Source organism: Mandrillus leucophaeus, unplaced genomic scaffold, assembly GCF_000951045.1.
Source record: "Mandrillus leucophaeus isolate KB7577 unplaced genomic scaffold, Mleu.le_1.0 Scaffold683, whole genome shotgun sequence".
In the NCBI taxonomy this organism is placed as follows: Eukaryota; Metazoa; Chordata; class Mammalia; order Primates; family Cercopithecidae; genus Mandrillus; species Mandrillus leucophaeus.
The window spans coordinates 393,757-407,757 of record NW_012107397.1 but is presented as its reverse complement, the minus strand read 5'-3'; the positions used below and the strand labels follow the sequence as shown (position 1 = coordinate 407,757).

Below are 14,001 nucleotides of genomic sequence, written 5' to 3'. Positions count from 1 at the left end.
GGTTTGGATATTTGTCCTCTCCAAATCCCACATTGAAATTTGATCCCCAGTGTGGTGGTGTTGGGAGATGCGGGCTAGTGGGGTGTTTGGGTTATGGCAGGTAGAACCCTCATAAATAGACTAATGCCTTCCTGTGGGGAGCAGAGGTAAGGGAGTTCTCACTTTACTAGTTCCCACCAAAGCTACTTGTAAAAAAAACCAAAAAACAAAAAAAACCCTGGCACTTCCACCCTCACTCTCTGGCCATGTGATGTCTACACACATAGTGCCCCTTCCCCTTCTACCATGAGTGGAAGCAGCCTGAGGCTCTCACCAGGTGCAGATACCCAATCTTGAACTTCCTGGCCATCCAGAATTGTGAGCCAAATAAATCCTTTTCTTTATAAATTACCCAGCCTCAGATATTCCTTTATGGCAATACAAAATGGACCAAAACGAAGGCTAACCTTCATTTTATTCCTGATCATAATATGGGCCTCCTGGTTTTGTGAAGACTTAAATTTAGTGTGCCTGGAGGCTAGAATCTAGATGGTTTAATGTGCTAGTCACCTCAGTTTTCTCACACTTCATATAAAAGACAATGCTTGAAATCCAGAAGTAGCCACAGTCTCCAGCACAGAAATTCCAAGTTACTCCAATTTCCTGTGTATAAACTCGCTCATGTGCACAGCACCAGCCTACCTTCAAGTCTTGGTGTTATAGGCAGGTTCTCTCTCAATATTAGGTGATTTTAAATACGTAACCTTGTGCTCACCAGTAAGAAGCCTTGAACATTTTATATTTGAAATTTTAAGGTCAGTTTATTAAGTTCAATGATGAAAGCTATCAGAAGAATATTCTCCTGAAAATAATTTTTTCTTAGAAAAAAAGAAAGGAAAACAAAACCCTCTGAGCATAGCCACAGATGCTGTGGCAGTCAAGCCTCTCTGCAGATGGGGACAGTTCATTAGTCAGCTGAGTCACTCTCTGGGTCAGCAGGATTATAGTCTGGATCATCTTCATCATCCTCCAGCTCCAAGTCATCCATTTCTTGGAACAAAGACTCATCTACCTCCACGTTGTTTCCAGCTGGAAAAAAAAAATCACCTTTAGTCTTATACTCAGAAATAAAAGATACAACTCATTGGCACTACCAAACCGAAATCTCTAAATATGCATGTGAGGTAGGAGTGATGAAATCCCAAACTATAATTACTACATATCATACCAAAAGTGATTTGTATTGGTCAGTAGAGACTCTGAAATTTTAAGAGCAACTTCATGTTTCCAGTTCATAATCTAAAAATCCAGTTATTAAAAAAAAGCTTACTAGAATTTATAATGTAGCATGTTATAAGTTGAAGACAAGGATGATATGTTCTCATGGTTATAGAAAATTATCACTGACCATGGGACCTGTATGAGGAGTTATGTGTTCCAGTAGTGGCAGATAAGCATTGTTAAAGCTCAGCCATACTTGTTAATTAATTGATTTGATTTGATCTTCATTCTCACCCAGTTCCCCTTTTAACCAATGGTATGCCTTCAGTTACAATGTCTAAAGCCTATAGGAAACAATACCCAGGCTCTGCATTAAACATCTTCACTCTTCAGTGTGTCTGAAGTAGATAATACAATTAAGTCCTGGCCAAAGAATAACCGGCTCTGTCTAGGAGACATAGCAAAGGCATCATGGAGTAAATGAAGTCTGAAATATCTTCATGATAAATTTGAATGCACCAAGAAGAAAAGGAGCCAGGAGGAAGCAATTTTAGGTAGAAGTATATGCAAAGGGAGAGAGAAAATATAAGACCTTGAATAATTCTAACTGGAAGATGAAATTCCTGAGAAAAAACACCTGAAAGTAACATAGATGAAGGCCAGACTGAGAAAGACTGTGTAGGTCATTCTCTCCCTATAAGCAGTGGAAACCATCAAAGGATTTTAAGGAGAGAAATTTTATGATTAAATGTGGGTCTTAGAAATACCATCTCACAGGGAGTGACTATAGAATAGATAATGGCACTAGAAGGAGGAAGAGATTTAGGGAAATAATTTAAGAAGCTACCACAAAAATCCAGGTGAAAATGACAAAACATTTAAATCAGAAAAGGAAAAGGTATCAAAAACTTTAAAATGTTGCCTGTCAGTAAAGGGCTAGCTTAGATTAGAAAGCATTTAGCAGTAAGCTGTATCAATACTGCCTCTTAACTTTCTTCAGCAGGTAATTCAGAACAAGGCTGAAAGGCCAGAAGCTAAAGGATTCCCAACTGGCAAGACAGACACAACAAAAGGTTAACGAAGTACAGAACTCTAGAGTGCTATCAGAGGTGTGACTGAGTATGGAGCCCAGTTTAAGAAAACACATGTAGGCCATAAGCTCCCAAGGGGAGAGAACTGGCCCATACTGTACTCTGCTGTATCCTCAGTGGCCAGGACAGTGCAATAAATATTTCTGAATGAATGGATGATGGATAGATGGAAGAGAAGAGGATAGGTGGTAGGATAAAAGCACAAGGGACTAGATGCTCCAAATACATTAAGAGTCATATGAAAGGCTGGTGAGAGGGAATGCTAGACGTTAAACATCAGGTTTTTACAAGCTCCATGACAGACCATGGAATAGTTTTCACAGATCTGTGATACTAGAAATTTGAAGAAAACAGGTCACCTGAGTCACAATAACCTGGTTTACTAGTTGTGAGGATAGTGTGATCATCATTGTTTATCTATTTCTATCTTTGATATTGCTTAAGTTATCAAAAAATTTAAAATATATGTTGCTATAGAATTACAACATTCATTTCAAATGTATAAATTGGTCAACCACTAGAATTTATTCTCCAAAATGTATTTTTTAACAGCCTTGGGAGGAAAAATGTACAATAAATAAAGTTCAGTTTGATTTTCATGGTTCAAAATTAAAGAGACTACATTATATATATGTGGAATTATTATTATTATTTTTTTAATAGTCAGGGTTTCACTATGTTGCCCAGTCTGGTCTCAAACTCCTGGGCTCAAGCAATCCTCCTGCCTTGGCTCTCCAAAATGCTGGGATTACAGGTTTGAGCTACTGTGCTCATCCTACATGTGGAATTCTAATATTGTCTTACCATCCTCCAAGAACTGGATATCAGATGTGTCAAGATTATGATCCGTTTCAAATAGTTGTTTCCCTTAAAAAAAAAAGTATGTTTAATTCAAATGGCATAGTTTTTCTCCATTTTCACTACGACACTTAGAAAGCAAGTTTGAAAACCTCTTTTTCCTGTGAATTTCAATAAATTTCTGAATGTATTCAGTAGCTGAGTGGCATATGAAACGTATCTGCATTAAAATGGAACAAGTGAAAACTCAGTCTGCCTTAGGGTACTAGAAAAACAAATGGGTTTGACTCTACTACTTCTAAGACATGATCCTGAATGTCCTTCTATCATAGGATCTAGCAATTATAACACTTATATCAAAGATAAGCCATAAAAATTAATTACAAATTATGAGTAGAGAAATATCATCTGGTAGATATGTTTTCTCTTTTTGTCCTAGATGCCTATGTATATTATTTTCTTACAGAAATCTGACCAAATGACCCTCTTGCTATGTAAAAAATGACACAGGAGGGTTTAGGAAGAACAGGAATGGCAGGGGAATCATACCACTTAATTTATTTTTTCCTGCTTGTTCTTCTTCTTTCATCCTTTTCTTTTTAATTTCCAAGAGTTCTGCATCAAACTTGGCCTTCCAATTTAAGAAATTCTCAATTGTAACTGGAGTACCATGGAATAATTGCTTAGAAAATTAAAAAAAAAAAAGTCACCAGATTAATGAAACAGCAGTTTAACAAATAAATCCTAATAGTATCTTCTAAATAAATAAACATAACCCCTTATAAGAAAAACAGAAAAATTAATGTTTGAATTTTTGAAATATTTAAACTGATTTCTGCCTGCACTGGCTACTCTCACTGGTTTTGGCAATATACTTTGGAGTAGTCCTTTTTTTTTTTTACTTATTACAAAAAACAAAGATAATATGCAATGTATCCACTGTATTTACCACCATAGCTATTCACTGTTAAGAAGAAAAGTTGTTGCTGTCTGATATGGTTTGGCTGTGTCCCCACCCAAATCTCAACTTGAATTTATCTCCCAGAATTTCCATGTGTTGTACGAGGGACCCAGGGGGAGGTAACTGAATCATGGGGGCCTGTCTTTCCTGTGCTATTCTCATGATAGTGAATACATCTCATGAGATCTGATGGGTTTATCAGGGGTTTCTGCTTTTGCTTCTTCCTCATTTTTCTCTTGCCACCGCCAAGTAAGAAGTGCCTTTCACCTCCCACCATGATTCTGAGGCCTCCCCAGCCATGTGGAACTGTTAAGTCCAATTAAACTTCTTTTTGTTCCCAGTTTTGGGTATGTCTTTATCAGCAGCATGAAAACGAACTATTACACTGTCAATAATCACATGTTTTGAATACACATCAATTTCTAATACTAAATCATTGCTTTGTCACTTTATTTCAAAATATGAGGGTTTCTTTACATTTAGTAACTATTTAATTCACTGTAGTATAGGGGATTTATAATTCTAAACTCTATACCAAGCTTGTCCAACCCATAGCCAGAGAGCCACATGCAGCCCAGGACAGCTTTGAATGTGGCACAACACAAATTCGTAAACTGTCTTAAAACATGTTTTTTTCTGCAATTTTTTTTTTAGCTCATCAGCTATTGTTAGTGTATTTTATGAATGGCCCAAGACAATGCTTCTTCCAATGTATTGGAGGGAAGCCAAAATATTGGACACCACTGGCTCTATATCATAGGTGAAATCTTTATACTTCTTGGTCTTATCTGCAAGAGTTTTACTAACTTTTACTGATTATCATTCATTACTCACGCTATGCCACCAACCAAATGAAGGACTTCTACAATTTTACTCTTAGTAAAACTTTACTAAAATTTACTTTTATTTATTTTTGTGATTTCCAAAAAAAAAAAAAAAAAAATGCTGCTATTCATCAAAAAAACCCTCAAAACCCAACCAAGCAACCAAAAACCGATTTAAGAAATAATAAAAGAAAACAAGGCTTTTAAATATACCTTTTCAGCTTCTTCTGCTTCTTTTTCTTTTTGTTTCTTTTCTTCTTCTCTTCTAGTTTTTATCTGATCTACTATTTCATTCAATTTTTCTTGCACAGCTGTCACTAGAGTAAAAATCATCACCATACCAAGATTTTCTTCAGCCTATGTAACGCAAAAACGTGATGAGGAATAAACTCTCAGAAAAATAAAAGTCTATACATTTATAATGATTACTAATTTGGTTATACCCTATGTTCATACAGTTCAATAAAAGATCATTTAAGTGAGCATATATATAAATAATAATATCTTACTTAAAAAGTCATGTAAATGTGCCATATCCAACCTGAAACAGATACTGTATTTCAGCAAATTCTGTTTAATAATCATATAGGTAAAATTCAGAAAACTGTTTCCTCTAGTAACTAGCAACATCCTTTCTCCAGCATGTTTTCAGTATTTTAGATCTTTCTATTTTAAGAGCCGTGACAATTAACTGCATTTTGAGGCCAGAGTGATTTCTAAAATAATAGAATAATAAAGAATGTAAGAAATACTGTAGTTTATCTATATCAACCTTTTTTTCTTTAGATTTGAAATGGTTTAAAACCAAATATAAAAGCATCTCAAACTCATGAAAAGGATATAACTCAAAAGGCTATTAGGAAGTTGGTCATTTGAAGGCAGAAAAAAGTAACAAGATAGGGTTCCAATGAAGAAGACAAAAATAATTTCAAAATATACTAGCCAGAATGTCAGTGCTAGAAGCAGAGATTACTAAACATTTCTTTGACAGGGCTGGCCTCAGCAGTATCTGAATAGGTATTGCATCTCCTGGGCCCTCTAAGTACTAGGCTTCAAGCTAGCTCCTACAATGCAATTCACTGGGGCTTCTCTGTGGTGTTTCTATGCTAACCATCCTATATCTATGACTAAACAAACTTCTCCTGAGTGACAAACCCATATTAAAACTGACTATTTTGGGGCAGTGACTTGATGTCCCACCGTCATCTCAACACAAAACCATCATCTTCTCCTCAAAACTTATTCCTAGATGATCAATCTCCGCAAATCACACAACCACCCACCCAGCCTGAACATCCCCATCCCATCATAAGCTCCATCACTGCTACTGATCTATTCTTAAAAGTCATTTAAGTCTGTCCATCAACACTGTTATAAGCCTAGCCTGGAGTACCAACATTTTCAGCTTGGAATACAAGAAACTCCTAACTGGTCTTCTTAAAAGCTATGATCTTAAAACCTAACATCAACCTCCCCTGACCACTCAACACATACATACGTAAACACACACACACACACACACACACACACACACACACAGAGAGAGAGAGAGAGAGAGAGACAGAGAGAGAGAGTCACAGAGAGAACTAATCAATTTATAAACTGAAGCACCACAAAACTGATCTAGTCAGTCTCTTGCTTAAAACCCCTTCATAGCTTTGCAAACCAATCAGGACCAAGTCCATATTTTGTGAACAGTTTAGAAGACCCTTCAAAGAAGACAGTAGCCTCTTTAGTTACGCCACTTATCACCACTAACTTCAAATCCTAAGTTCAATAAATTTTGTGTGACTAGAAGTTCTAGGAGAAATAATCAATCACTTGCTCTCTCTCACCTCAATATCCTTTAACAAGTTTGTTCGTCTACCCTGAAATTCTTCTATTCTATTTCCTGGCCAACTCTTCCTACAGCTCTCAGCTACTCCTGGAAGCTTCTCCAGAACTTTGTGTATGTCAACCCATATAATCTTATATTTCATAAGATTCCATCATAGCATTTTTCATACAGAATGGTTTCCAATTTGCTAATCCACACTGCTCACTAGAGAAAAAAAAAATTCAATGAGACCAGGGATGGTGTCTTTCTTGTTCACTCAACCTAATGCTTGACACATTTCAATAACAAAACTTTCATATCCAATAAAAGTAGGATATCTTTTAGAAAAGTTAAGTATTCCAATAGAAAAGCAAAAAAATAATCATTCACATGGAAACTGGACAACTCAGAAGTCATACTAGTTCCACATCACTAGTATTTTTAAAATGCAAATTATAATTACATTCCATTTTCACCTTGTCATCATTTTATGTCCAAATGAAAATATCTGGTATTAGCACATGTGGGAAAACAGATACCACAATGACTACAGTGAGATCATAAATTGGCACAACCATTTTGAAGGCCAAGTTAGCAGTATGTATGAAATTATTAAGTATGCATTCCCTTTAATCCAGCAATCCTACTTCCAGGAAACACTGAACTAGTATACTCATCAGCAATTCTTTCTTTTCATTTATTCAACAAACATTTGAGTGTCTATTATGTGCCAGGCACTAGGAGTACAAAAGAGAACCTGCTCTAAGGACTTACAAGTAGTGATACATAAGAATGCTGAAAGAATTATATACTAATTCTTAATTATATGTTAATTATATATCAGGCAAAAATGAGAGACAACTGTAAATTGTTTTAGAAAAAGAGTAATTACATATACATACAATGAGATTCTATACAATAACCAAACATAATGACTCATATATGTTTAACTGAAATGAAAAGATGCTCACATATATTATGTGAAAAAGAGGATGTTATAAAACATTACGCATAAAATGATCTAACTTGGATGGGAGAGGGGGACTATGTATATAAGCATAAGGAAAAAAAGTCTCACACTAGATCACACCAAAATGTTAATAGACAATTAATTATACATGGTGGGTACAATTAATAATAATCTTTATTTTCTTCTTCTTCATGATTTTTTGTATCTTCTGAGTTTCTGTAATATGAATTTATTATTTTGATACCGGAAAATTATAACAATTATTTTCTGGAAAACAAAGGACAAATATTCCCTGAACACACCTGAGGCTCAGGAAGGTGTCAAAGAAATCAAAACAGCCTTTTTGAAAAGAGACAGTTTGAGTACAAACAAAATATTAAAAACATGGAAAAATTCACTTAGACTATATAATTTACATTAAGGTGTGACTGACTGAATATAGCATAACCATCCCAGGTTCTCTGCAATGTTTTAGAAGATGTTTGAAGAGCTGGGCAAGGTGATTTATGCCTGTAATCCCCGCACTTTGGTAGGCTGAGGCAAAAGGATCACTTGAGCCCAGAAGTTCAAGGCTGCATGAGCCATGATCATGTCACTGCCCTGCAGCCTGGGTGACAGAGCAAGACTCTGTCTCCAAAAAAATAAAAATATAAAAAAAAAGATGTTAAAATTAGCATAACTTTATGCTAGGTCACAAGGTGAATAGGGTCCAAGATCAGCAAAAATTCCTATCTGATATATCTTCCTTCACTCCTCATTGTACAACAGCTCCAGATATTTTTATAACATCAACATTTTGGTGACCACTGGTCTTTAGAATACGTTAGTCATGTCTAAGGTGGAGATATGTTTTCTGTCAATTCTTCTTAAACAAATAAAGGTAGAACTTCTGACTTTAAGATAGTGGTATAAGAATTTTACCCCCCTCCCTACTCACTACTCTGAAGAGCCCCATGAAAACTCTACCCAGGCATGAGTATATTTTAAATACCTGCCAAGCCCAGATTATGGGTAGCCTATCCCACAATAAAATTAATCCAGTAAAACGTTTTTTAATATCCATTTTTATTTCCACACAAGCCTCCCCTCATAAAGGGGTCATAAGCCATTACTATTGTTTGTAAGCTTCGGGAGGAGGAGAGATGGGAGAAAAAAATCAATCGCTAGTACTTCTCTCAGACTATAGGCAACTAGCATGTAACAAGTCAGAGAGGGAAAAAGTTTTAATTTTTTAAAAAAGTTGAAAATTGTAGCTACATATGGGACTAGGCATTCTAAAAACCAAATCAAAACACTGTTTACAACTTAAAGTACCCATTGGACTTTTTATCACTCATGACATGAGCGAAAAAGCCATGGGGCTGACTGAGTTTCAAGCAGGGGCACTGGGACAAACTCTATTACTCAAATTTTAAAGGGACAGTAGGAAACAAAAATAAAGATGCTCTGTGATTATGTATCATGAATTCTGCTTGGTCAATGTACTATTTACACAATAGCATTTTCTAACTCTTGAAATTAATATGTAATATTTAAGGCCAAAAAATGCTGCTACAAAACATAAAATTATTATTTCCTTACCTGTAATGCTAGTAATTTTAAAATGTCTGAGACATCATTATCTTCTAGGTTTTCCTGGGAGAATATTTCATAAAGGGGAGCTTCATCTGGGTATTTTTCACTGTATGTAAACTTGAGGGTAGTCTGGACAGCTAAGACATAAGATAAGAGTTTGATGTGAATACCTTAAAAATATACAGGTAGATATCGTTGTTGAATCAGTAAAAAGTAGCACAACAGATTTTCCTGTGAAGAAAAAGAGACCAGATGGATAATCACTAATGTAAACAACACATACCCCAAAGAGATAAATGAAACAAATCATGGGATTACCAAAAATCACACTTACACATGAAGCACATTTACCACTTACTGGTATTTTACCAGACTGCATGTCTGAGAAAGAGGATGAATAAACACCACTCATTAAAAACCTTTCCTAAGATAAACAAAAGGCACTGAATACAACACATTTTTAAAAACTACTACCGTATGCTGATTTTCAGCCTCTACCAGAGCCAGTTCCTACCTGCAGAAGATCTGGCTGTAGCCCTGGAATCTATATTTAAATCCACACAATGTCAGCAGGGCTAATTAGTGGCTGGATGGCACCGTTTTGACCTCGACAGTATAAAAGGTTGTATGGGAAACTTTTAACCTAATTCATCTAGATATTCTCACTCACTCTTTAAGACTGTGTCAGTTTACGGATCTCACACTTGTACGGAAGTAAAACTCCTATGGGCATGTCAGTGCAAGGTGCCTCTCTGCAGCGCAGGCCACTGAGTTCTCAATTCCACCAGGCAGTCTGCGACTAAGCAGTAGTACGAAACATTTTCTGTTAAGACTTTTTATTACAATGATCTTTTTCCCAGAGTGCCATCTTTTGTGTAACTCACATTTTATATGATTAAAACCTACTGATTTTGATGAAGCAATACAAATTTATACTGCTCTTCATGGATGGGGAAAAAAAGCACCTTAAAATTTGCAGGTTTGATATTTTATTTTTCATGTTATGATATTAACAAGGAATTTTATGAACCAAAAATTGCAAAAGATTATGTGTTAGACGTCAGTAAGAAACAGTATCTTCTAGCATTTTCCTTTCTTCTTTTATTAGCACATTTTTAGTTTTATTGCTGCAACAAGTTTTTTTTTTTCCATTTTATTTCTTCCCCAGCTTTCTTGAGGTATACTCAACAAATAAAAATTGCATATATTTAAGGTGTACAATGTGATGTTTTGATATACATATATATTGTGAAATGATTATCAGAACCAAGCTAATTAACATCACCTCACATGATTATGATTTGTGTGTGTGTGTATGTGGTGAGAACACTTAAGATCACCTCTTTTAGTAAACTTCAAGTATACAATACAGTATTATCTATAATTAATTATAGTCATATGTTGTACATTAGATCCCCAAACTTACTCATCTTGCATAACTGAACCTTTGTACCCTTTGGCCAACATCTCACCATTCCTATTACCTCCCAGACTTTAAACAATCAATGCATTAAAGAAGAAATTTAAAGGGAATTTTAAAAATATCTTGAGACAAAGGAAAATGGAACATGGCCAGGCGCTGGGGTTCATGCCTGTAATCTCAGTACTTTGGACAGTCAAAGTAGAAGGATGATTGCAAGTCAGAAGTTCAAGACCAGCCTGGGCAAGAGAGTGAGACCTCGTGCCTACAAAAAATTAAAAAATTGAGCTGGGAATGGTAGCATGTGCCTGTAGTTCTTGCTATTTGGGAGGCTGAAGGTAGAAGAACTGCTTGAGCTCAGCAGTTGGAGGCTGCAGTGAGCTAACAGAGCACCATGGCACTCTAGCCTGGGCAACAGAGTGGGACCCTTGTCTCTAAAAAATATTTAAAATTTTAAAAATTAAAAAAAAAAAGAAAATAGAAACACATCATACCAAAACTTATGGGTTGAAGCAAAAGCTGTTCTAAGAGGAAAGTTAATAGCAATAAATGCCTACATCAAATAAAAATAAAGTTCTGAAGAAACAATTTAACATGCCCCTCAAAGAACTAGAAAAAGAAAAAATGGCATGAAATCAGCACAAGGAAGAAAATAATAAAAATCAGAACAGAAATAAACGAAATGCATTAGAAAAACAATAGAAAAATTCTAACAAAACAGCTAGACTAGAAAAAAGGGAGAGGACTAAAATAAATAAAATCATACATGAAAGAAGATATTTTATAACTGATATCAGGGATGGGGAGATACTAGTTATAGGATAAAAGGTTTAAGACAAGATGAGTAACTTCAGGTCTACTGTAGTGCATTATTATTACAGCTAACAATAATGTACTGTATACTTAACAATTGCCAAGAGATTAGATATTAAACGTTCTCACCAAAAAATTAAAAAGTAAATTTAAAAAATAAAGTTTATCATTGTGACAAATTAGTTTCTTCCTCTTTTCTATCAACAGAATTTTATACTTGATTTGTTTCACGTGCATTATATCCTGAGAATATTCTTTAACACTTAGTGTACATAGTTAAAAATTAATTTTCACCATGCAGGTATATTAAAATGCATTTAACCATTTAAAAAACTAAGTTTTTTTTTTTTTTAAAGTAACATTTACTGATTCTAGTATAAGTAAAAGACATTCAGTAGAGAAAAGTTAGGAATAAAATAAGGGAAAAATAAAATCACAAATAATCCCATTATCAGGAAGAAATCGCTATGTCCATTTTGGTATATTTTAAGTATCTTAAAAATATTTCATAAAACTACATTTTTTTATCTGCATATATCTACATTTTAGACAAAATTTTATTTATAGATGGATGAAATTTTGCTTAAAATGTACATATTCATATATAAATATAAAATCTCAAAAATGAGAATACTTCCAAGTCTTTATGCAATACCATCATATTTCCACTTTATGTCGCTGTTTATTAGTTAAGAAAGAAACAATAATATTACAAACATACTTGTATGTATTACTTTGTATTATGATACTGTGCTTAGAATAGATACCCATAAATACAGTAGTCATTGTATCAAAGAATATGAACATTTTCAAAGTCTCCTGCTTCATGAGTCCAATAGTTCTCCTGAACATGTGTATTGATTCATATTCCAAAGAGCATAATGCTATCTGCCAATACTAATAATTTACTGGATATATTATTTCAGCTTGCATTTTTAATTACCTGTGAGATCGTTCTTTTAATGCTACCTTTAGAAATTGTACATCAATGCCCTTTGCCCACTTTCCTACTAGTTTGTTCACTAAAAAGGAGTTTTCGGGAAAAAAAAGTACAATGCAGGATTTAGTTTCAAAGAAATAATTTTGAAAGTATGGAGGATAATGCACTGAGTATACTTATTTCATAGAGCTATTACTAGCTCCTAATAAAGCTATTACTCAGAATATGGGAGCTCTCACAAGACATTTTTATATTTTAGTTTTTCATTTCAGCATAATCTTAAAGAAAATTTTATTTGGATTATTTACCCATGAGCATCACCGCACCATTCTGGAACCTACAGTGGCATCATATGAAGCCCAAATCATGCCACTGGCTTATTTACAAAGGAAAATTTTAAATGGTTTGAAGAGCAGTCAGTATAGTATTTATTTCATGCTTTACAGCATTATAGAACATTTTTTAGATACCAATCTGCAAAAGCATATTGGTTATCAATTTGGTAGTAAATAAATGTATTCAATATCCTTTTAATTCAGATTTCAATAACGTGTGAATGCAAACCTCATTTTCAAGTACACTAAACAGATTTGGAGTTATCAAGCAATACCATAGAAGTTGGCTATTAACGACTGTTCCTGGCAGAATTTAGGTTTCTAGCTTCAAAGGGGGGAAAAATGTGTAGGGTTGTTAGTTTCAATTTACATAACCTTTTTATCAAATTATCAACTAACGTGACTAAAAATAGAAATAAACTTCAGATACCATTGCCCCAAACAACTCCAAATTTAATTTATTTAATTTTAATTTATTGGTTTTTATAGTTATATTATTTCAAAAGAAAGAAACAGAAACTTGCAGATAGGTGTATATCTAGCCCCATTTATAAGAGCAAATGTCCAGTGAACAATCTAAATGTTCAGAGAAGAACAGCCATGAAAAAAATAAGTCACTCAAAGGAACCACACAACCACTGAAATATGTTTGCACGCAAAGTATTGCTTTGAACAAAACAAAAGTCTCCTACCTTTTCTCCATCTGCTGTATTATTAATATTACTATTTCACTTTTAAAAACTAAGCTTATTGTGCCAGACTATATTTCATTAATTTCCTATTTCCCTAGAAATCATGTTCACACAGTAAATTCTGACTAGAAACATACAACATTCATAGTAGATTCGTAACAGCCCCTTAGCACCTCCACACTGGCAATATCCAGCATAATGCCTACAGAATGAGTGAAATTCCTGAGAAGCTTAGAAAAACCACAAGTATTTTTTATGAGACTTACTTTCATCATTTTCTCCAGCCTCAGATGTCACAGTAATGGTGAAGCTGGGTGGATTTTCTGATAATACTGCAAGAAAATACACACAGAAGTTATTGAAATGCCTTCTAAGGCAGATGCTTTTCCTTATTAGCAAATTATCAGTCCTGGAAACTGGTCCCTATGCTATATTTCCATTTCCACAAATACAGACTAAACAGAACACTGAAATGATAAAATTACCGTCAACTTTCTATTTAAATGCAGGGTTGTCTTTAATCTGGAAAGAAATAACTATTTTATAGTTATATTATTTTAATATAA

General features: G+C 34.4%; 1 protein-coding gene across 3 annotated transcripts in view; it reads right to left on the bottom strand.

Moving 5' to 3' along the window:
• Positions 1-773: 773 nt before the first annotated feature.
• RWDD1 (RWD domain containing 1) overlaps positions 774-14,001 on the bottom strand; it is a 22,671-nt gene continuing 9,443 nt past the window's right edge. For all 3 annotated transcript variants that reach the window (XM_012002333.1, XM_012002332.1, XM_012002331.1), the window contains 6 exons: positions 13,702-13,767; positions 9,242-9,372; positions 5,088-5,231; positions 3,639-3,771; positions 3,096-3,158; positions 774-1,068 (listed from right to left, as the gene is read on the bottom strand). In XM_012002333.1, coding sequence (XP_011857723.1) covers positions 947-1,068; positions 3,096-3,158; positions 3,639-3,771; positions 5,088-5,213 — 444 coding nt within the window. In that variant the 5' untranslated portion in view covers positions 5,214-5,231; positions 9,242-9,372; positions 13,702-13,767 and the 3' untranslated portion in view covers positions 774-946. The remainder of the gene's footprint in view (positions 1,069-3,095; positions 3,159-3,638; positions 3,772-5,087; positions 5,232-9,241; positions 9,373-13,701; positions 13,768-14,001) is intronic.